At 43.6% G+C, this 24,597-nt stretch overlaps 1 protein-coding gene across 2 annotated transcripts in view; it reads left to right on the top strand.

Moving 5' to 3' along the window:
• Nucleotides 1–2,024: 2,024 nt before the first annotated feature.
• Nucleotides 2,025–24,597, top strand: part of kirrel3l (kirre like nephrin family adhesion molecule 3, like) — a 31,879-nt gene continuing 9,306 nt past the window's right edge. For both annotated transcript variants that reach the window (XM_067510352.1, XM_067510353.1), the window contains exons 1-3: nucleotides 2,025–2,642; nucleotides 22,381–22,536; nucleotides 23,168–23,317. In XM_067510352.1, coding sequence (XP_067366453.1) covers nucleotides 2,603–2,642; nucleotides 22,381–22,536; nucleotides 23,168–23,317 — 346 coding nt within the window. In that variant the 5' untranslated portion in view covers nucleotides 2,025–2,602. The remainder of the gene's footprint in view (nucleotides 2,643–22,380; nucleotides 22,537–23,167; nucleotides 23,318–24,597) is intronic.

The following is a 24,597-nucleotide window of genomic DNA, read 5'->3' on the forward strand; positions in this document are numbered from 1 at the left end:
TTAACCAGATGACTGCAAGGCCTATTATTTTGGTTAATCAATAGATGCTTGAATAACTAATAAACAACATCAAAGAACAAGCCTATAAAGAACCACAGGCAAGTGATAGACCGCACTGTTTTCATCTCTTTATGAAAGCCGTATAGCTTTTGTTAAAATATGATAATTACTCTGTTCTCTTCAGCTCATAATAGCGCCCACTGTATGACAATGAACAATAGGCTCATTTTAGATCGTGCTGCACCTGAAAAAAAAAGCACGTTTTGAGCCAACTTCAAAGAAAACAATTCACAAAAAAAGTCTATATGAACCTATTGATGTACTTAATAGTTCTCACTGAAACAACAATAGATAGACGAAATTATATTAGTTTTTCAGATAAAGTTGAATAAACAAAATACAAAAATTGTCATGTTGTAGTGCTGACAGTTTGACAAGATTGATCCACTAACTAGTAATTCTTTTTTTTTAATTGGTGGGGTTTTAGAGTGATGTAGTCATTACACACTTTGATAAAACATCTTCACCTGAATCTGCACTAATGCAACTACTTCCAAATAATTTACTGTAATTGATTCCCAAATCTGGAGGGGAGGCATTAGCCTAAGCCACACACTAATTTTCAGCTGTTACATTTACTTTTAATGAGAAATTGACCCATGAATGACCACAGAGATGGGTACTGCTGTCACAAAAGATAAGTTATGGCATAAATTGTTCATGAAATGTGATATGATCTTCACCAAAGTCACAAATATCATCAAACACAGTATTTCAGTCATGATTTCTTATGGCTTTATTGAACACATAAACAAAGTAATGGAAAATAAAGCTTTAATTGCTGGATGAATTCTTTGGCTGCAATAACCTCAAGCAAGCCCCTTCTGCAGCTGTTGATTAGACCTGCACAATATTCAGATGGGTCTTTGGACCATTCTTGTTTATAGAACTACTTAAAATCACCTATATTCTTAGGGCATCTGGTGCGACCATCTCTTTTGAGGTGATTCCAGAAGCATCTGTGTTGGGCTGAGGTCTGTGCTCTGGGATTCTGTAGTAGATTTACATCTATGATTCGGGTCATTGCCCAGGATGTACACAGCCACTCAAAGATTATGCTGTATGATACCTTGATGAACTTGGAAATTCATCTTCCCCTCTTCTTACTTCACTTTCTGGATGATGTTTTTATCTTGCTATGGGACTCTGAGAGACGTTAACCAACTCCAATGAATCCTTCAAGTCTTTCGCTGTTATTTTAGGGTTCCCTTCTACCTCACTCAGCTTTCTGTGTGGTGCATTTGGTGTGATCTTTCATTGGCACCAACTTCTATGAAGAGTATCCGCATCAAGAAATGGTCTCCGTTTATAGTGTATTTATAGTCCAATATGTCTAAGGGTTGACTTTAGACAGTCTTTGAGATTACGCTGTAATCATTTCCAGCTACATGCAAACCTACGATCCTACTTGATTGTAGGTCTTCTGAGGTCTCTTTTGGGAGGCATGGCTTACATCAGTAATTGCTACGTGTGAAAAGCTGACACAGTTTGAGTTGTTTTATTTAAAAAAAAAATAAAACTCAAAAAAACATCTTTATTGGAAATATAGTGTATTTTTTTTGTTTGTTTGTTTTTGATACTTGTGACTTTGGTGAAGATCAGATCATATTTCATTATTAATTTATGCAGAAAACCCGTAAATTGCAAACTTTTCCATTACTGGTTTTGCACTGTATTCCCCTAGATCAGCAAAGTAATATGCATCATTAAGGACCATATTATGTCTTATCCATCTATATATTCTGTAATGTAGTTCTAGTCTTCGGAAGTACATTGTTGGTTAGTCCACACCAAAAAATGTTGGAGCAAACATGGAACGCGAAACAAGTATTTTTAAATACCCTCCCCATGACGCCCGTTCAGCCAATAGCGGGCCCGTGGGGGCGGGGGCCACTGTGCTCCCCCGACCATCAGAGGTGGAGGAGCTTCTTCGTGTCAGCCCCGTTCAGATTTGGTGAGCCCCCCCTCCCACCAGATGACTGTCAGTGCGCATTTCCTACTGGCAAGAGGGAGTGAGAAGTAAACAGGGGCAGGGCAAGAGTGTGTGAGCAAGTGTGTGAGAGGGAGTGAGTGTGTCACAGTGGGGACAGAGTGAGAGACTCGAGCCGAGGGAGCGACAGACAACTTCACAGTGGTTTATCACTCGCACTGTCGAGGAGGGAAGCCCGCGTTCGAGCGCAGCGTGCTAAAGCAGGTTCAAAAAGTGGACTGTGGACAAACGTAGTGATTGAAACAGAGTGGACTGTTAGAGAGCACAGCCAGTAAAAGCTGTACCAGCGTGACAGGGAACGGACACTAGAAAAGAGGCTGATGCAGCGGGTAAAGTTACCAACTATGGAGATGCTTTGTTAACCGAGAGTTTTCCAACTGCTCGGACTATATAGAGACCTGTCTCTTAACTGGATACTATTATAGGTGAATCCCAGCGCGCTTGTCCGTCCGGTAATATTCCGGTGCCGCGGTGGACAATAACCAGCTCAGTCACACAGACAGAGCAGGTGAATCCTTCCACGCTACACACTCAGCGGGCAGAGCAACAAAAATGACTGCGTTATATCTCGTCTTTTGCCTTACGGTCACAGGTAAGACATGCTTTTGCTATGTTTTAGTGTGCAGGTCTTTATTGATAGAGAGGAGAGATGATGGACCGCGCTCCATACTGGCGCGCTGCGTCAAGACATCCAGTGCTCTGCTACAGAGGCGCAGCTTATCTGCTGCAGTGCAACATATCATTGTTGTTAATTGCTGGTAAATGTTTAATTAGTTTTGAAGGCGTGATTACATCAGTAGATGTCACTGGCTGCAAAGCGACCATGAGAACCAATGAAGAGCGGCTCTGCGGGCTGCCGTGATTGTTTCTGGTCGGGCTGAGGATGTGGGTGAGACGATGTAACTGTTGTGGATGAAACACGAACGGAAAGTTTTATCTTTTTCAAAACCTGTGGGACTCTTTGCTCTGGAGTGAAACGCGTGTGCATGTGTTCACACAGAGCAGGTGCTTGGATCTTTATGTAGGAGAGTGTCGTCTACAACTAAAGCTCTGAGAAATGAGCCGGCGCCGAACGGAGATTCTGATGTCGTTACCCTGAAGTTAGTCAGTGGTCCAAGGACTAAATACCCTGAATAAACAAACATAACTAACTAAAGCAAAGGTTCACCTGATGAACCGATGTGGACATTGGGATTTTTGCTGGCCTGCTATAGTTCCCATTCAACACGCAACGATGATTACTGTGAACGGTGCTTAAACAGATAAAAGGGTGTGTGTGTGTGTTTGTGTGTTGGGGGGCACAGGCTCGCGGGTATAAGCGTTTGTGATAGAGAAAGGCAAGGAGAAGAGAGACAGTGAGTAAGAAAGGATGGGGGAGGCGTTTGTTTTCGGGAGACAGGCAGAGACATAACGCACCTGTCTACCCCCCCCCCCCCCCACCCAAATTACAACACCCCCTGCTGCTTTGTGTTTGCAGAATCGATCAGTTTATGTATTTAGGAATCCTTATGACCAAAAGCAATGACGTGCTTCTACCTAAACTAAAATCAGGGTAAATATGGGGTTTTAGGGAAGATGACATGCATTAATGGATGTTTAATTAGAAAAAAAAATTATTTCGTATTCGGCTTATAGTTTGCCCATGTTTGTTTATAAGCTATGGATTACAGAGCCTAACTTTGTATTAAAGCGATCCAGTAATAGACGTAACAAAGCATGAGACAGAGAACAGAACATCTTTTTTTCAGTATAAATATAATCATAATGAACAAGCAGGCTCGCTGAGCAGCTGGTACAATTTACTCTAATAATTCGTTGCTGCAAATGTGTTGATGCAAAAAAAAAGCTTTCAGCAATTAACACTGAACAACTGTTGACTTATCAGCATCTTTCAGAGTCGCTGATAAACTAGTGCATGGTATTAATACTTTGAGAGAAAATAATTACATTAAATGTAAGGGAATGCATAACAGCATCCCACTGACTCAGATCCTCTCTGGCAGGGACAAAAGATGGAATAAAGAAATCAAAATCTTTTTAGGCTTTTTTTATATTTCCTTGCCTTAACTGGCAAGGAAACTGGACACCATTGCTTTAAGACTGAATCATATGTAATTTCTTGAGCTTTCCAGATATCAAAGAAGAGTTTAATAGCCGTTTGCTGTGTGTGGATCTTTACCTTCAGCCCCTGCTCCGCATGCTTTTGTCATTATTCAAAGCTGGGGGCAGGGATATGACACCAGTAGACCTCTGCTCCCTGACAGACTAGCAACAGCTGGATGAGAAGGGGCAGTAGCCAAACAGTGGCATATTTTCCTCGACCTTAACCCCAACACACACACACACACATACACACGCCCACACAAATCCTCTCTCGCCCTCTCTCACTCTCACACATACGCAAATAATGAAAATGGTAACAGCTGCCCTAATTAGAACCTAAGAGACCCTAGACCTCATTTATAGTGTCAGTCTTACACAGAGTCACTGATGCTCAAAATTGCCAGCACTATAAATTTATTTGTAAGGTCAAAATTTGGCCATAGCACGTGGCTTCACTTTGAAATTTGTGTATATCATATAGCGTACATTTTATGTATGTAGGCTTGCACAACACTGATAATTTACTTTCTCCTAAAGTCCCCTGGGCTCCCAGAGGAATTGGATTCCACACTGCATCAGTATTCTGAGTAATCTTCAGCGAGCTCTTCTTTGGAACCTTTTGCTTTGGGTCGCTTGCCTCTCATCGGGCCAAGTTCAAAGGCTGTGAGCTGAGATTACAAGTTTTTCTCCCTTCCTCTTAAGTCGTGTCGCCACTCATGTCTCACTATAGTGTAACGGTGTGGAAATTTTCCACCTTGCTTCTTCCCACAAGTCTTTTTGCGTGATTGCAGAATGTGTGACTATGGAACATGAGGACATGAGAGCATATCTGCTTAATGGGCCAGAGGCAGACTTTCACCGAATGCTGAAAGCCTGCTCACACACATACCTTGTGAAAGCAAACACTGAGAGCTGAAATCTAGCTAAGGAAATGATAAGCTCTGGCCATGGACTTTCCTCCCAGACCCATCATCTTTCCCATTTCCAGTAATTTGTCTTTTCCTCACCCAGCATAGATATGTTTGAGCGGATGGGCAGCGTGACCCAAGAGGTTTGTTTTAGGAACTGTGCATGTTTTATGACTAGCGACTCTTTGAATTTCTACAGAGGGAGTCAGGATGAGCAGCGGAAGGCAGAGTTTAAGACGGGGAGGGAGGTGTAGGATAGAGGGAGGGGAGTCATGTTGCAGGGATAAAGCTTGGATGTGTCACAAGTGGGTTGATGATTAAGCTGACAAGGAGCGGGGAAACACTGAGGAAGACCGCTGAGCATCATTAACCTTTTCTCCATCTTGTTAATCTTGCCTCTGTCTGTCTGTCACATCAACATACACATAAACGCACACAGCCATACAGTCATACTCTTGATGCTTGAGTGATGTCTCGCTTTTAACTTTTTTCATTCCTCTCCATTTTCCAATTTCATTCCCTGTATGCTTCTGTGATAGAAAGAGAGTGAGAATAAAGTAGGTAAGTGGTAGAAAGTTTGGAGGCATGAACCCGAGCCAACTAAGCCAGTAGTGCCGACACAGCAGAATCCACACAGAGCCAACTCTCTAACAGAAGCGTCTTGCATTATTTAGGAGACATAGTCATGGCAAAGATATAGATGAATTTTGGCCCTTTTTGATTTCCTGTCTGTGTGAGCTTTGTGTAATGGTTTTGCTGCTTGGGTGTACTGAACACTGTATCTGAATTTTCTAGATTCACTTGTGGCTACAAATCAAACTTAACACTGTACACGTGTTGTAGCTATATTATAATCTATACACAAGACCTGAAGATTTTACTCCTAAGGATTTTGAACAAACAGTTGTGGAGTAAACGTTTGAATGTTTCACAAATAAGTTGGTAATGCAGGACACATATGAACGTACAGACAGACAATAACTAATGATGGTGGTCTTAAACAATAGTCTGGCTTTTCTTTCATCCTGAAGACTTGCATACACGCCATTGTCTTTCCGCCCTTCTATCTAAACATTTTCTCTTCCTGTACACATACTTGCTAAACTTGCACAGAAGGAGAAACTTGGAAGAAGAAAAGAAACAATGGGGCTTCATAATGTTGCCTTTCTCTAATCAGCTTTGCCACGCGGGTAAACAAAGATAAAGAACTTGGCAGTCTGTCCTGAGGCTTTGTTATCAGCTGTTAGCAACTTAACTGGATGTGTATGCTGGAATGGCCCAACACAGGAAGCTAAAGTGTCCAGGTAGCAAACTGTGGATGGCACTCCTCAAGTATTATTTTTACTTCTCCCCGCCTATCCTCTTTTTGTCTTAGCTTTCTCCTTGCGTCTGTCTCTGCACATCCTCACCTTGTCTTCCTCTGGGCCAGTCGGTGGATCCAAGGAGGAAATGACAGGGAATGGGACAATGGAGGGGCTATGTCAGCTTCCTGCCATCGCCTGGAGTCTTCTTCCTCAGTTACAGCACTTTAGGGTGTATCATCAGCACACAGATGGGCGGGGACAGCACAAAGTTGTTTACGCTTTTATGCTTCTGTTCAAACATAGTAATGGAAAAAAAGAGAGAGGAAGAAAGTGGGATTACATCTGTGCATGCCATTAAAAATGCGCCCTTTGGGAAACAGTTACGTTTATGTGGCAACTACTATTTTAAGAAAGAATAGGATTAAATTTATCTCCCCTTAAAATGTAAGTGTCACTTCCTTCAAGAGAGATGTATCACCATTTCAAAATACCATAAGCCGAGAAACCAACATACAATAGAAAAATCACAGACATACTAGACCACACATTCATTTTTATTTTCCAATCAATTCTTGCCCTGCAAGACAAGAATTTCATATCTCCTGCCGAGACACAGAAACCAACAGCAAATTGAAATTTATCTTCTGCATTGCAGCAATATCTGTTCCTGTGTTATCTTCACCAACCGTGTTCCTTAACCTTGTATTAAAGATAGCTCTGTTGGAGACAGATTCTGGCAGCTGAGAAGGGGCTTGTGAAAAAAGAAAAGTTCACTTAGGAGTACCGTCAGACAACATTTATTCAACACTTGATGCTGCTTTATTTAATTTCTCCGTTTTTTTTCTTCTCATTTGAATTTTGATTGTCAGTGGCACTCACTATAAAGAAGACTTCAAATGTTCACCGGGGTTTACTAGGACTTATGGCATGTGCACATCATCTAGAAATGACTCACGAGGAGCTCACAAAAGCAACACTGAAGAAATACACAAACACACACACACACACACACACACACACACTAACAGAGGTCAAGGGCACACACTGGGGCAGAGGATGATAAGCTAAGATGAGTGTTTGCCATCTTCAGGGCTGTGTGCCCTTTCTGGAGCGATTAGTCAAAGTCCAACTGTCTAATTAATGATGCTGCAGCTCTCAGGACATGTCATCTCCAGAACCAACAAGGCTAAAACACATTCAAGGAAATAAGGGATGGCCTGCCTGCTGCTGATTTTATTCGTGATGGAAACAGTGCATACTCTTGTGGGACTAAATACTCCAACTACCCATTCCTTGAAGTCCAGCCCTCCCCTCCTCCTTATTCTTTTCATCTGTCCTTCCTGTCAGTTCACACTGCCTGGAATGCCAGGGCTAATATTGTAATAGTGACTCAACCGTTAACCAAAATAGTGGGCTGGATGTGGCCTAGTGTTTTCTTTTTCTTTCCTCTGTGTTGTTGTATGCGGGGTTCAGGTTTTGAGAAAGTGTAGCCCTGTCTTTTATTTTCATTTTTACCTGCGGGTAATTTGGGACAGGTTTGAGAAACTCGCCCTGGGAGGGCTTTGAGAGAAGGTGGCCAATTTGCTATAACTGAGGGGTGTCAGTCAAAGCTTATCGATTGAGCTTTTAACTGCAGCTCCCTCAATGGCAAAACACGTTAATGTTATTGAGCCGCACAGAGACGAGAGACACAGTTGTGTGTGGGCGGCAGTTGAGCCAGTAGGAGGATAAGATGTGTCTCTCTCCTGCTGTCTGTTTGGCCTAAGAAAGCCTATGTGGAGACAGCAGTGGACTCAGCATGAAAATAGGGGGAGGGGAGGGAGGGAAAGAAAAGGAAGGCAGAGGGGTCAAAGGGATTTACCGCCAGGAGCCTAACATTTCAGGTAATGGATATGCTTGTATTGATGTAAACCAAACCTGCTGTTTTTCTTCCAGCGTGGAAGAGGTGGAAAAAACAACAAAGGTGTAACTGACTGCAAGTCTAAGGGGAATTAAAAGAAAGTTGATATTTCAGCACCTCAGGCTACACATTAGATCTCAGGTGTATACTTGGACCTGTAGAAGTGGTTGTGTGTGTCAGTGTAGAGTCGTAGGCAGGGGGTGTACGAGGGTGAGGTAAGGAAGGTGTATAGTGGGGGGATCTCCTGCTTTTGCCACATTCCTGTGAAGCTGCAGCAAGGAGGGCAAAAGCATATGGCTAAGTGCTTCCCAAGCTGGCTGAAGTGAACCTAACATCCCTCCTGAAGGTAGCAACCCAACCATTGTTCCAGCACATTGCACCCGTCTGACTGAGGCATCCTAGCGCTGTGCAGATCCCAGGGGGCTGGAAAGAGTACGAAGCAGAGGAGGAGAGGGACTGATTGTTCCCTGCTCAGACTATCCACAGATGGGGCTACGGCACAGGATGCTGGCTGTTTGCTTTAGAAAAGTCCCAGGCGTTTGCTTTGCAGTTGTGGTGTATAGAATGCTCTGGGGGATAGAGGAGAAGAGAGCGCCGGTGGAGACAACAGCAGGGGGGGGGGGGGGGGGAGTAAGAGTGGAGAAGAGGAAGAAAGAGAAAGAAAGGAATAGAAAAAGGACCTTGCCTAATATGATGTCAGTGTGAATATAGTGTCAGTGCCAAGAAGGGAAGACAGATGATACAGCCATACAATGATAGGGTAGTTGGGCGAGAGAGTGCTCAAGTCCTCCTGCTTCCAAACAGAGACATATAGAGCTGGAGATAATGGAGAAGGGAGGGAGAGTAAAGTGAGGAAGGGAAAAAGGAAGGGATGAGATGCAGGGAACCCAGGCTGCATCCATCATGTGGTTTGGTGCAGAAGCCATTTGTACCTATTGTTCTCCATAATTTGTTTTCTCGGAGACTGCAACGGGAGGGGTAAAGGGGAGAGACAAAGCTGTGGCAGCTATTTATTTTTGCGCTAATTACATAAGTGAGACAGCATAATTAGACGTATAGCTAAATAGACAATAGGCTGAGAGAGAAGGAGATAGACAGAGAGGCGGTAGATGAATTGAAATAGATGGAAGGCATGGCCTTCTCTATTTCACATTCAAGAGCGCGAGGGAAAATGTTAAAAGGAGTACAGGGGATGGAGAAGGATAAAGGGAGAGGAAAAGGGGAGACTAAAGGAGATGGGGCGATGGAGGGGATAAAAGATAAGAGGGAAGGAGAGAAAAGCCCTCTTCACAGACTGCACATTGAGGTGCGGCCCAATGCTGCTGGTATAGTCACCTCATTTAATACACCTGCTCAGTGGGAAAGGAAAGAGAGATATAGGAAAATGTCGTAAAGTAAAAGAGAAAAGGGCAAAAGAGAAGAGAAGAACGTGGAGACAGAGCTCATCTTTTGCTTCTTCAGATCAAAGGCACAGAGTGGCTACAGAAAACTGTTTGTTGTAGCTTGTTTTGGTGGGTCTGTTTCTGTGTGAGGTTGTGGGGTGACCGGGCCTGCAATCTTGTTCATATGGCATTGCACTTCAACACAGCCACACCAAATCCTCGAAGGAATCACACTGGTTACAGGGACAATTTTCCAGAGGGAACTTGTGAGGGGGCAACGTTATATGAAACCTGACATGAGGAGGTTGTCTGGTAGAATAAAGAGGTTTCTTGAAACTGGAACAGTTTCGAGAAAAAAAATACATCTTTTTAACTAATTGGAAAAGACCATGTTCTTAGTTAATGTGTTGTTGAATATTCTGTGTGCTAATGCAGTTGTGCATCTGCTCAGGTTCACATGTAGGCAGTGTGTAGGTGTTTTGAACATGTCACCAGTCTTCCAGCACTGTGATACATGGAAAGATAAATAGCACCTTAATGAAGCCACTCAATCACAAGCCACTTAAAGCAGCTGACCAAAGATTGAGGGGCGGTCAGACCTAATAGCAGGCCCATTGAAGCAGGTCGAGTGAAGCTCTTGAGTCGTCACACTTTAGATTAGCCATTCAGTGTACTAAAGCCCACAGCCTGGCTACCCTTCTTTCTCTGAACAGTCCTCTGACACCCTATAGTGACTCAGGTCAACTCCCTGATTGTGCTTGGGAGTTCTTTAAAAGCCAATTTAAACTCAGTCCTTTGTTTAAGTCACCAAGAACTCAAGCTGGGACATATTGTAGTGTCAGTGTGTGTGTGTGTGTGTGTGTGTGTGTGTGTGTGTGTGTGTGTGTGTCCTTGTTAAGTTTTGTGTTTGCTTCCTTTGAGCATGTGATGCTTTTTTGAAAAGAACTGGGTGCATGTTTTCACTGGTACTGTTTTTTTATACTTTTAAGGTGAGAGACAGCATATGAGAGAAATCAATGGTCCAATTCAACCTATTACAGCCATGACTGTTGGTGTAATAGTGTGGAAATGGACAGTGGTCACGTGGATCCCTTTTATACCTCAAGGCTTGAATCACAACTAAAGCTCCGATTCATTTACTCCCAGTTTTGATTAAAAAAACAACCCTCTGAGGATTTCAGATCTCACATGATGGTGACAAGGGTAGAGATCCTTCCGTTATGTGAAATGGAGGAAATCTCTATTGCCAGGTTTTTTGCAATTTTCCCTGACAAATAATGACTCCTCTAGTCCTCTTTCCTTCCAGCCTTTGCTGCTTTGATCCCAGGTAATATGTTAACAAGCAACGGGTTCATGGAATACACATAACATTAGTATGTGTATTTGCGCTGAGATGTGAGAGTGTGTGTGTCTGTGTTTGTGCATGTGTGGCTCCATTTGTGTTTTCACACCAATTAATGAATTGCTTTATGTGCCTACTGAGGTGACGACGGCCTGTCTCTAGTGGGGCATTGCTTTTTTCCCTTCTGTGTCAGCCTCAGTCCATGATGGTCAAGGCCCTCTCTCACACTAACACATTAATGAGACCAATTTAATTAGTGCTTGTGGTTCCACACAGGGTCCCCCAGAAAACCACAGCACCATTGTGAGTTGGCCTAATCAGGGGACCACTCAAAAGCCACAGGACCCACTGCTATAGTGAGGAAGTTCACACATAGAAAAAGACCTGCTTGGACTTCACATTCAAATTAACATGTCAGTTAATTGGGATAGTTGTAAAAAAAAAAAAAACAGAAGAGGAAGAACTGGTCATATTTCAGGTTTATGACCACTGAGGAGCGTCTCTTCTCTCCTTCTCGTTTAGCTCCCTCACTCCCCCCAGTAGTGCTCCTCCCTGAGGGCAGTGCAGAAAAATGATTTTGTTCTCCTTCATCCCTCTCCCTCACTCCAGATAATTCAATCTGTTCAATATCAAATAATCTCTCCCAATTTTTCATCCTATTTTAACCTTATCGCTCAAATAGCTACCTCTGGGGGATGAGCCTCGTTCGCTTCACCTTGTTTAAAAAAGAGAGGAGAGAAAGAAAGGGAAAGGCAACTCATGAAAGAGGGATGGCAAATAGCTCTCTGAGGAGTGTTTTTAAAAGCCTCTGTCTGCCATTCTCATGGGCCCTATGTGAAACAGCGGACAAACAGATTGAAAGAGAGAAGAACAGTAAAGGAAAGCAAGATACAGGGGAAGATAAAGAAAGACAGAGATGATCTACAAGGAAGGAAGGGAGTGCAGGTGATGTGAGTTGTGGTATTTGATGTCTGGGGCTCTAACTTGTGTCCCATAGCACTTAACATGCCCCTAGCCATCTCTCCTGGCAGTTAATTAGAATCCAATAAGGTTGCTGCCTGTTGGTCATTGTTCCTCCAGTGTGTTTACCCTTTCCAGGGGCTCCATTCGCTGCTTAATCTGCTGAGAAGCTGAATGTCAATAGGTCAGGCCTAGACTCAAGAGCCCTGAGAGACAGAGCAAAGAGGGAAGGAGAGAGGATCAGGGGGATGAAGGAAGGGGGTCATTTCTCTCGGTCCTCGCAATAGTTTTCTCTGTTGTTTCCGTTGTTGTTCCCCCATCCTCTTTCCCTCTTCCATCTCCTTTTCTCTTCTTTTCGTCTCACTTCTAATCTGTCCTCTTGATTGTTCTAAGCTGCTTTCATTCAGTCCCTCTGAGGGGGGGGGGGGGGGGGGGGGGGGGGGGGGGGGGGGTCTTTGGAGTCTGTTTTAATTAAGATTTAAAAGATGACTCCCTCAAGTAGGGAGATTTAGGAGCAGGATGGACTGAGCAAAGCAAATAAGTGAGGGTATGACAGATTGTAGGAGAGCTTGAAAAATATCAGACAAACCTTAAAGGAGAAAGTAAGAAAGCTATTATTTAACACATGTTGCACACACCCACACATTCTCACAAACACGGCCAGACTCTGAGGCATTCAAGTGGCTAAGCTAAAAAAAATTTTTTTTCATTTGTAATCAAGTAGAGCAATCTGTATAGATTGATCTCAGCTTCCTGTGATTCATAACATATCCTGCAAGGGTTATATGGGATCAGTGCTACCCAGCAGACAAGCTAAGGGAGTTATCTTCACACTCTGTCTAATGATCAATCATCTCACAAGATGGACCTAAAAGACTGTGACGCTGTACTTGTTTATCAGAGTCCCAAACCTGAGGCCTCTCAGTAAATGTGACCTGCAAAGAGAGTCTTGTTTTGAAAGCACATATATTTATATTTTCAAGAGTTTTAAGTTTGCTTATCTTTCCTTTGTAGTATGACCAGACATGTGGATGAAAGTTGAACCCATTTCCCTGAGTAGTGTGGTTCTATTTGGGTGGCTGTATCACTGGAGCAGACGTGCCGTTAGACACTTAATTATCAGGCTTATCGCACCAGGACAAAGGGAGATTTCTCTGTCGAAGTCTGGCCATCAAAGATACACTCACTGTTACTGTTCAGCATTGCTTTACTTTCACCATGCAGTGACAAAGTGTGTCTGTCTGTTACATGTTTGGTAAAACAGTCACATAGCATGCATCTGCCCCTACTGCAGACCTTACATTCTTTTTTCAGAGGAACACCCCAATGAAAACACACCCCAAAACAGAATACACAATGAAGTGTTTAAGTTCATCAAGCCATTGGCGCAGCTGGTAAGGTGTTAAAGGCCAGGCAAAGGTCAGGAGCCCAACCCATGGTGTTCTCTGCAATGATACATCCCAACACACAGCCACCATATGTCTGGGGTTTCACAGCCAATGAGCCAACATACCCAGCTTGACAAAGACCTATTCACACCCACTTGACTCGGAGGAAACCTGCAATGCCATGGTGCAATTAGGACAGAATGCAGCACTAGTCCAGCCAGTGGCCGTTAGAAGAAGACAACAGACTAGATGCTACAAAGAAGTTAAAAGAGTGTAGGTAGACAAAGAACTTTACAAAGTACTTTGAGCGGATAAACGTAAGCATGATCTTGCCCTCAGCCTGCCGCAGTCCCACTGCTTGCCTCAGTCAAAGCCCCCTGAGACTCTTCCATCTACACTCTGCCTCTGTCACTCACAGATCTGTTAATAAGGCCAGCATTAAAAGTCAGGAAAGATATGCAGGGATGAAACATCCTTTTCTTATGTTGTTGCTTTGAGGATGTGTGTTCGAGTGTCAGAGGGAGGTGTGGAAATGGAACTTTATAGATCAATGCTGCATTTTAATATAAACAATAAACCCATAAAAAATAATATTTCGCATGCCATATCCTGTTGTGTACCAGCTCTAGATACTTTTGGCAGATATAAAATTCCCCCATCTCTACTAAGGTAAAGGTATCGAAGAAGGCCATGCCAAAACATAAAGTGTGTGGAGTTCCTGGGGGAGGGATATATCACACATATATTCTTTCGCTGCCGTGATTAATATCTGGGTAAAAAAAGGTCAAACTTGACTTGAAACGATCTAGTATATCACAGTTACTTTCAGAATCTGCATGTCATACATCAGCCCCTGCTGTGATGTCTCATCAGCTCTGGTCACACAGGAGAGACCCCCACTCCACATTCTCAAAGATTGATGGCGTGTCCTAGATAAAGACAGGGGGTGGAGCAACAACTGGTCAGAGTGTGGAACTTTGCAATTTTAGAGGTTGCGTGGGCTCTTAACAAACATCATCACTGTATTTGGCAAATGTTATGCTGGGCTTTACTGCTGCGTGACCCCAAGATATATAGGGAATTTGCAAATGCAGCATTCTGAGGTCAGTTCTTTAACACAAGATGGTGCAGGCTGACTCAGGAAGCTCAAGACAAGGGCTGAGTCTTCCATCTCCTCCCCTCTACCCTCTTCCTCATCCTCGCCCGATCGGGAGACAAAGCAAACTGACAGAACAAACAGGCGATAGTCTTAAATACCTTTTTTCTCTAACACACAGCCTAACTGTTTCTAATATCCATTGTTCACTGTCATCCTACCCATTTCTTGTTCAGAGTGCTAGCTTAATAATTAATTGATTAATTAGTTCATTCATTAATCATTTATTCATTAATCATGGCCTGATTTTTCTAGAGGAAGTGGCACAATCTGAAAAAACCCTGACTTCACATTTCACTGTAATTATGCTGCTTTACTAATCAACACTTAAGAAATGGAGTTTCAGGAAATTAGTTTCCTCTTCCCTTCTTTTTCTTAGCATAACGTAGGATGTATTGAGGTCGGCAGGTAACAGTTTTCCCTCCCTTTCTTGTGCTGTGAAAGCTCCCAGTCATCAGTAATTTCAGTGTTTCAAGTTATGGGCAATCTGATGAACAGAATAAAATTTTTTGTTAAATTAAAAACTTGCCTGTTCTCCACCTCCAGATGAAAGGGAACCGATATTCTAGACACAGACTAACCACACACATTGATTAATAAATGGCAATTTGAAGGCTGTTTGTAAAACCAGAGAGGTGGCAGCAAAATTGCACACTTATTGTTTTCACTAGATCAGTGGCTCTCCAGGGAAAGGAGGTAATTTGTTTAATCACCAAGAGTTATGTTCTCTGGACAGAGAGATGCAAAGATATGAGCATTCAGAAATATCTTCTATAATGTGGAGTGAGCATGAGAGGGAAAGTGGAAGGAAACATTTTAAACAAGTTTAATTAGAAGTGTTTTTGTGCCTTTGTGTTCCTGTTGGATGCAGAGTTCACAACACAGCTCAGCCGCTTTCTCTGAAGAGGCTCTTGTCAGCTCCTGACAAAAAAGAATTATGCATCAAATTAAAGAGAGCTCCAGTGAAATGGAGGCAAGTCGGGCATTAACCTCTAAGCTTTAAAAAGCACACATATTAAGCAACACTAATGAGCCTCTCACTGAGCTAGCTGTGTTTTATATTCCAACAAACACAAAAGCACACAGCTTTGACTTCAGTGCGTCATTGCTGCTCCTGAATGAGATTGTCTCTCCTATTCATCTCACCAGCAGCAAACACTGAAGAAGTGAACAATAGCATAGATAGTCCTTTTACTCTAATGAGATGCATACATTTACAACATTACCACCCTCATTAAAAAATAATAATAATAAAGGGAAAAAAGTATCAATTATAAAACGCACTACTTCCTATCGTGAAGAGCCAAGGGGGTCTCCACTGGGCTCAATTAGGAAGAGTAGGCCGCAAATCCCTAGACTAAATTAATTGACACCCCAGGGCATTAAGCCCAGAGTCCCAGTACAGAATCTATGTAGACAATTCCTTTGTTATCATTTCCACCGCCTTTTACAAAAAGCAAGAGATAGAGGCAAATGTAACATTATCTTTTCAGAGTTTTTAAAAAAATATATTTATGTGTGTGTGTGTGTGTGTGTGTGTGTGTGTGTGTGTGTGTGTGTGTGTGTGTGTGTGTGTGTGTGTATATAAAAAAAACGTTTTTGGGTGGACTTGTCATGTGTTCAGCTAGGATTAACTTTTTTCCCATCTTTGAGCTGCATTTTTGTCACATGTTGTGTACTGTTTTATCCATGTCAGTTGTTATGCACACACTAAACCAAGGCTTTTCAAACAGCACATGAAGTTAATGATTTAAAAGCACAGTAAATTATACTGAAAGCCCTTGCATCCAAACACTGAAGAAGGGAGGTGTGGGGAGTGGTGGTTGGGTAGAGAGGGGAACTGGGATTCAGAGACAGAAAGAAGAAGCAAAAAGAGAAGCAGGGGGGACAGAAGAGGGCTGGAACTATGACACAGATCTAGCCAGCAGCTGTCTTGCAATGAAGGCACCAGGGGGTAAGCAGGAACGAAATGACAAGACTAGCTCAATCAACATCTTGTCAACACTGCTGGCTGATGTGTACAGACAATTTCATACCGCCACCACTGACTCCCTCCCCTTTTCTCTCTTTTTTATATGGCTTTTTATTTCCTGTCCTCCTGCCAGCCAGCCAGTCATTTGCTGTCTGTCTACATGGAGTCAGCTCTCAGCTCTTTGGCTCTTGGCTACAGAGTGGGGGAGCTGTTTAAAAGCTGTGCAAGAATTATACTCCGAGAGATGCTTCTGCCCACTAGAAACCCTAAAGATATGGGCCTGTGACAGTGACTGTGCATGTATTTGTGTGTGTGTGTGTGTGTGTGTGTGTGTGTGTGTGTGTGTGTGTGTGTGTGTCTGGCAAGTCTGAGAAGACACTACAAGAATTAGTGTATTTATGGCACATTGTTGGGCACTGCAGCGCAGTCACTGCACGAACCATTCCAGTACAGTCACACACTGACTATGTCACATCAGCACTCTTGGCCCCCCTGAACCACTTTCTTTATCCCCCTCCCTTCTCCCTTTCCTTGTATGCATACCACTCTATTACTCTATCCACTGCATCTGTCGTAGCAGGTACCCAGGGAGAAACTCCGCCGCTACTCGCCCATGCGATCAGCCTCACTGCTACCCTGATGTGTTAGGCGCCCTATTCCAGCAGAGAAAAACCTCATGGTGACAGCCTTGGAGACAGGCTGATTACAGCGTTCCATCAATCCCCTCTCAGGCCCGCTCCTTTGCAATTGGAAGCTGACAGGAGCCCACTTTTTCCATTTTTACCTCACCTCCGTTTTTCTGGCCTTTCTAAAATGTAGTGGCTCTTTTTTTCCATTGTTCCCCCCACCCTTCTTTCTTGAGTGTTGTGTTGACAAGCTGACACAAACCCCTGTGATTTTCACACCGGGGATGCAGAGAGTGAGAGAAAGGGACTGGGGATGCAGGATAGAGGAGAAGAAGAGATGGGGAGAGAAAATGCAAGGGAGAGGCTGGCAAGAGATGAGCGCCGACAAGGTGTCTAGAAAGGCAGAGTGATGGCAGAAAAAGTCATGGAGAAAGCAAATCAACAATTAGTAACACCATATATAAGTTTCGAAGGGGGCCTGCAGGCATTGATTTCAGGGATCACGGCTCGCTGACTGTGGACGAATGAGTGATAAGCAGGGGAATAAGAGGATGGGGCTGGATAGTAGAGAGATGCAGAAATGGAAGAGAATGCCCTGGGTGGGGGTATCCACTGAGCAGTTGGGGTGGGCTGGATGGATGAGTGGGTCCACTCACTAAAAGGGGTCTAGGTCTGAGCCAAGATTTTCACAATGGAATAAAGGCTGAAAGGGGAGGCTAGGAGGATTAAACTCCAGCAAAACAGCTCTTAAAAAGCTGTTAGACTGCAATTTGGGCACAAAAAACACAGAATGGGAGAAAAGATAGCGAGAGTGGGTGGAGGAGTGCAGCTGGAATGCAGTGTGGGACAGAAAGGATCTAAGAGCCTGGGCAGCATTAAGGTATGAGAGAGGAGGACATCTGCAGAAGCACAAGCTGAAGCTTTTTGCAACAGTCCAAGTCAAAACACAGAGAAGCATGTGTTGGGTGCCTGAAGCTGGTGGGTGGTATCTGTTGCCCCCCCACCCCCGGCCCCAAGCGCTCAGAAGTTGTGAAGGGGTCATGGTAATGAGCTTAGAAGCCAGATCAAACATGAGTTGGGTGCAGGGTCCCCTTGGGGACATACTGTTTTGTTCATCTACCTCAGCACTGTGGTCTATTTGTACACACACACGCGCGCGTGCACACACACACACACAAAGCACACATACAGGAAGAGGAAGACAAAAGAGCCTGACTCAAAACAAAGGGATAATAATTCCATACATAGAGAAATGGAGCTTGCATTTTCCAGCCCGATTTAGAAGCCTTATCTAGACAAGGCACAATGGATGGCATTTGGGGAAAGGGGTTGTTTATTCCAAGCTTGACACTTTTTGCCAATTGCTGTGTTTTGTGCTGCTTTTTTGTCTGTTTTTCCTCCTCATTTTCTCCTCACTGGCTCTTATTGTGGAAAACTCACACCAGCTGAGTCCACGATCCTGCCTCCACCACTGGGGCAAAAATGCACCAGGCACTATTTTTTAACATTTTGAATTATTACTGCTTGGAACAAATTGTCCAGTCAAGTTGAGAGCACTCATATTTATAGACCCCACAGGACTGGATGTTGCACTCTTTGCACTGGATGAGAATGAGGACATGGAATAAAATCAGGACTAAAATAGGGACTCTCTGCAAATGCAGCTTGGAGCCTCTTAGAGTGAATGAACATATGCAGTTGAGTGTCATTGTAAAAAGTACGTAAAGTTAAAGTGTAGAGCAGCAGGAGCTAAAACAAAAGAGTGATGTTGTATTAACATTTATTTAAAGGCTTTGACTTTTTCAATGCTGGGTTAAATTAACTCATTAACTCCCCTGGGGGAAAACACACACACACACACACACACATATATATATATATATGTATATGTATATATTCCAGGTCTGCAAGATTATGACTATGGCAACTTGGTAGTAAATGCGTTGCAATGTGTGTTAGATCCACATTTTATCTAAAGGTCATCTGCAGTGCCATTATCTTTCCCAGTTTTCAGCATCGTTGCTATCTCTTACACAGTTTCAGTCTATATGCACACAGAATGACTGGTTCAATCTAATTCTATCAAGGCAGTTGTCCAGTGGTGGACGGATCATTGCTGACATCTGTCCGTCTGTCTCTTCCTGATCCTTTCTGATGTGAATGTATCCCTATCAGTTCAGCTGAAGAAGAGAGAGTGCAGGCAGAGGGCAAAGCTCTTTAGTAGGTTGCATCCAAGTTGGAGAGGCTGTTTTGCACTTAACTCTCACCATGTGACACAAACAGCAAAGTCACTGTGTCAAAGTAACTGCTAAATGTTCCCTCCTATGCCTGACAAGTTGCTTTTATGCCCCCCCATGCAAAAACACACAAGCATAGACATACATAGCACATTTCCAGACGAGCACACTCATCTCACACAGTCAGACAAATATGCACATACACACACATACACACAAAGTTAGACCCATGTGCATCCAGCGGCGTGAAATGATATTCCATTTTGAGAAATCCGGATTAAAATGTATCAGGCCAAATGTGCTTTGACCTTGTTGCTGAGGGATGGAAAAGCACACACAGCAAGGTAAGAAACAGAGTAAATGTTGCATTTTTGTGATGAGCGCTCGTAGGACTCCAAACTTTAATTGCATTCAAAGTAGGCAAACATTATGTGGTACCAATAATACACACTGTACATATTTACTTGAATAATATTAAAGATGACATGCTGAATAAACTCATCCACAGCAGCAGTTTGGGATTCCAAGGGGTTTCATATTTTCCTTTTCAAATGTTATTTAATAGTAACCAAGAGACAAGCTCCTCATTTTGAGTCGGGCAAAAAACACTTAAAGCTACTGTGTATGTTTGTGTACATGCATGCATGTATGTGGCATTGCAGCACACTAAGAACAGGCCTCCTCACACCCACAGCTCACTACTTCCTCTGACTGCCTCTCTACCACTGTTTCTTTGTCTGTTTCTGTTCCTCCCTCTCTCCTCGTCAGAAATGTATTCATGTAATTAAGCTGCTAATACACCGTCAAAAAATTGTCTAATTCAGCAAGGAGGAATTAAAGGAATCTGGCATGAGTCATTAGCCAGTCGAGATGTTCTGTTGAGCATTTTCAATAAGGGATCTGGAAAGCAATGAATCACTCATATGGTGTGAAGACATTCGCTACATTACATACTCTTAACTCTATATTTGCATGGCTGCATATGTATATGTGCACGCTTTGCAGTAATTACCATATGTAAGCATGAGAAATTGCATGTGGGTGAGGCAAAATGAAACAATCCAATGCATGTAATCCATCTAAACAATCAAGCAATGCAGTGAGTTATTACCCATTGCAAACATTTAGATACTCTGGGCAAAATACCTAATTGCAATCAATGTTTGTACTGTTGCAAGTACAAAGAGGAAAATCCCTAAATGGCTCTGCAAGTGGAGGCATATGAAAGTGCTCAATTACTCATAAAGGCTAAAAGTTGGGGATAGGCAGACAGACTATAAAGGCAGCATTTCTGAAGGTATGACGGGAAAATGCCAACCTTCGCTAAACACCTAATAACCTGAACTGGCTGTTTCATTTCTAACTGACGCTCTCATATTGGCTTTGTTTGATCCATGGTGTGTGACACACATACAGTCTACCTGTTTGCCCCCGCTGCTCAATAGGCTTTTTAAACACTTTGGTAAAATGATGTATAGTGGAGACATTATTGGCAAGCTAACATGCATTGTTCTCTGATCTTCTTCTCTGTTCAGCTATCTATTAACACTTCTGTTGGCCCAGATGGAGAGTACGAAAGCGTGAAAATTGGTTTTGAGGCAGTCGTTGAAAACCGCATTGGTCTGAGCTGTGGAGAACTCACATTCCTGGTGAACTCACTGTAATTGTGCTGTTGGGTGACAGAGGCAGGAGGGTGCAAAGGGAGAGAGGAGAGGTGAGGGGCAGGGTTCAGCCCACGGTGCACCCTGAGATGAAGTGGATAATTGAGTGTGGAATAAACAGTGCCAACAACCTCGGAAGCCCCCCTTTCAAAAAGAAAGAAAAGCCGGAGAGAATGGAATGAGACAGAGGGGGAAGAGACGGGGAAAGAGAAAAGGGGTGAGGGAGAGAGAAAATCCCAGCTACCCTCTGGGGGGAAAAGCTGCTATTGAAAAGCTATTAAACTTGCATTTAGCAGGATTGATTGGAAATGAAGAGGCCTATTAAAAGAGAGGGACAAGGGGACAATAGCGCGTCTCTGGCCGTCGTATGTTGCCCTCCTTTCAGCGTCTTTCTTTGCCGGGGGGGGGGCAACTCTGTCTGTTTAAGCGCTCCCACCAAAAGAAGCAGTTCAGGGGGGCCTTAGCACTGCCTGAATAGAACCCTCTTTATCTTCCTCAGTCCCCCTTCCCTTCTATTCTCCACTGAGTGACAAAGAAAGATGGAGAGAGAATGAGGGAAGGTTTTTTAAGTTCTCACACAGACACCCCACTTAGATAACCAACCAACCAATAACTCTCTCCTCCTACCTACCTGGATTAGCTACCTCTGGAGTGTTGCCATCTTCCCCTTCCAGTAGGGTTTGTAATACTGAATCTTTAGCATAGTGGCACAAACAGTTGGAACCATGGATCTGTACTCACGCTGTGTTTCTGTAGTGTGAAGGCAGGCCAGCCAATCCGGTGAGACTGTTTGCCATACTTAAACACAGCAGCGGAACGGCAGCAGGTGTCTTCGCTGACTTTCAGGAGGCTCAAACGGATGCCTCCCCTGGGAACTTTAATGGAGTTTTGATTGTTTAACATCCATTTTTACAGAAAGCACACTGAAAGAGTAGCAGATTTTTCTCCCCAGAAGTGTGTTTGCTTCATGTCAGCGAGCATACAACCATATGGTCTTTGGAAAGAGTTAAATAAGTTATGAGGTGCAGCTGACTATTCTTCTTGGAAGCCACATTTATGGAGAAAAAAATATATTTTCACATGCCAGCCCCATCACTTTTCTCAGCTAGTGCCATGAAAACAAGCGACTGAGCAGACCAGTTCATGGGAGTATGCTCTCGCTTATACTTTTTTCCCACACCCCTTACAGTGCAAGTTTCACTTTTCTCTGCTGGCACTGCAGAAACATGCTGCCATTACGCTCTTTGAAATGCCATTAGCAGTATTCTGCATACCTATATTTTATAGCTATTGTGGGAATTTCACAATGTGTAAATGTCCATCGACTACCATGGAAGTGTGAATTCCAAGAAAGTTCATGTTCACAGTGTGGTGTTTCTCCTTTCTCCCAGCAGCCACCCAAGCAGCCTACTTCTCCCAGCAGCCCCGGGACCAGGTGGTTATATCCGGGCAGTCAGTGACTCTACCTTGTGTTATTGTGGGTTACCGGGGAATGGTACAGTGGACCAAAGATGGCCTTGCACTGGGTGGAGAGAGAGACCTACCAGGTATTAACACTGACCTCTTATTTCTGTCTCTCTCACTCTCTCTTCTTTCTCTACCTCTTTGTGTGTGTTTATTGCTCTCTCTGTCTCTGTCGGTCTTGCAGCGATCAATGCCAGGTCTCATTAGAAACCAAGTCTCTCTCTGTCAACCATTGAGGTTTTTACTCAAATGAATGGTGAGGGAACAATGTACTGAAGACAGGTCGGCTACTGCTGCACACACCAAACTTTAATTTGTTGTTTAGCATTTTAAGGGTCTTGTAGGAAGGTAGATAATCAATTGGCTTTTGTCACACACTGACATTTAAATGTGTGGTAGACTAGAGAGAAGGTGAAGAAGCTTCCTCTTGACCTTAGCCACCCCATCTTTATTGTGTCTGTGTGTAAAGGACAGACTCTTCATGAAGCAGCCTTCTCACATGTTGCATTTCCAGCTTCATGCTGCACTGTTAACACAACGGTTCAATGCCTGGCCCCAGTGAGGGGCTGCTTGCTTTCATTTGGGTCTTAAAGAGCCTTGTCACAACTCTCTTGTCTTTGTTCATGGCGCAAGTCTGTTTATTTTAAAGTCTTTTCATTACATTTGCTGTTGGTAGGTTTGTCTGACTCGTTTCTCTTTGCTGGCTTCTTGCAGGCTGGACACGCTATACCTTAACGGGGGACCCACTATCAGGCGAGCACAGCTTGCTGATCGATTCGGCAGAGCTGGCGGATGACGCGGTGTATGAGTGTCAGGCTACACAGGCGGCACTGCGCTCCCACCGTGCCAAGCTCACTGTAATAGGTATGACACACAGCTCATGCATGATCCTCACAGCCTACCCTGATGCCAAGGCCAGCAGGCTGGCAATGCATGGGAACTTGCGATTTAAAGAATGATTTCTTATCCCACTCAAAGATGACTCCATTGTAAATCTAGTTTCCTGGTAAAAATCATGTACTAAAAGGGTAATAATTTAAACCAAGTAAGGCTCAGCCAACAGATTCAACAGTGAAAAAAAGGAAACCACTCTGCTCTCAGTTGTGATAATCAAGACTGTGGACATCTAGGATAATGTGATTGCTGCAGATTTGTGTAGCTTGAAAGTCAGGGTTTGCACAGTTAGCACATTTTACAGTGAGCCACAACATTTGTCAACCGCAAGGCGGTTTTTACATTAATGTGATGTGAGTGATCGACTTATTTACACAAACATTCAGAGGTGGAGGGGGTGGGGGGAGGGGTGGAGGTTGGGGTTGGTGACCAGGTCTTGTGGGAATCAGCAAAGCACTGCTGGCATCTGGTGGTATGCAAAGGAATGTCACTCTATTAATTAGTCTTTTGTCCATGTCCATCTATGATAGAGGAAATGCAGAGCGAAATTTTATTCAAGCAGCTTTCGGAACGACAACATGTAGAGATTTAACCACAAGCTTTCCCCGAATCAATCTGTTGTCATTAAGGTGGGCATGAGTCCAAAGTGATGAGCAGTACTGATAGGGCTGCGATGGAAAGGCAAACAGTTTGAGATCACAAGAAGAATTAGGGAACATTTTAGCTATATGAATAGATTCAGACAGCTCCCTCGTGTTCATCAGCCCCCCTTTCTGCGTCTAGTGTCACTGTCAAAGCTGCACAGAGCAGCACAAAGCAGTGCGGTCATCACCTGCCCACACACAAACCCATTAAATTGCTCATGTGGAGGCAGCAAGGGAAAAAAGTTGATAAAACTGACACTTCTACATTAAATGCACCCTGACAGACCAAGGCTGGTGGTTCATGAACATAATATGCATTTCATAAACATATAAATGGAATCAGGCGCATGGCTCAGCAGCCAGCCGTTCATGTTTATGTGTGGACATGAGGTGTGATAAATAGAGAGAGGGGGCTTTTTCTGTGCGTGTGTATGTGTGCACATGCCTGTATGTGTTTGTGTGAATCAATGTGGCCAGATGAGACCAAAGCAATCCTGCACAGTCAAAGGAGTCAACGGCAGGAGTGCAGTCAGGGGAATCGGCATGGAAATTAAAATCACCTAGCACTCGGATTCCATTAGTGTCTGTGCCGCGGCAACGGAAGGA

This window comes from Channa argus, chromosome 7, assembly GCF_033026475.1.
Source record: "Channa argus isolate prfri chromosome 7, Channa argus male v1.0, whole genome shotgun sequence".
Lineage (NCBI taxonomy): Eukaryota > Metazoa > Chordata > Actinopteri > Anabantiformes > Channidae > Channa > Channa argus.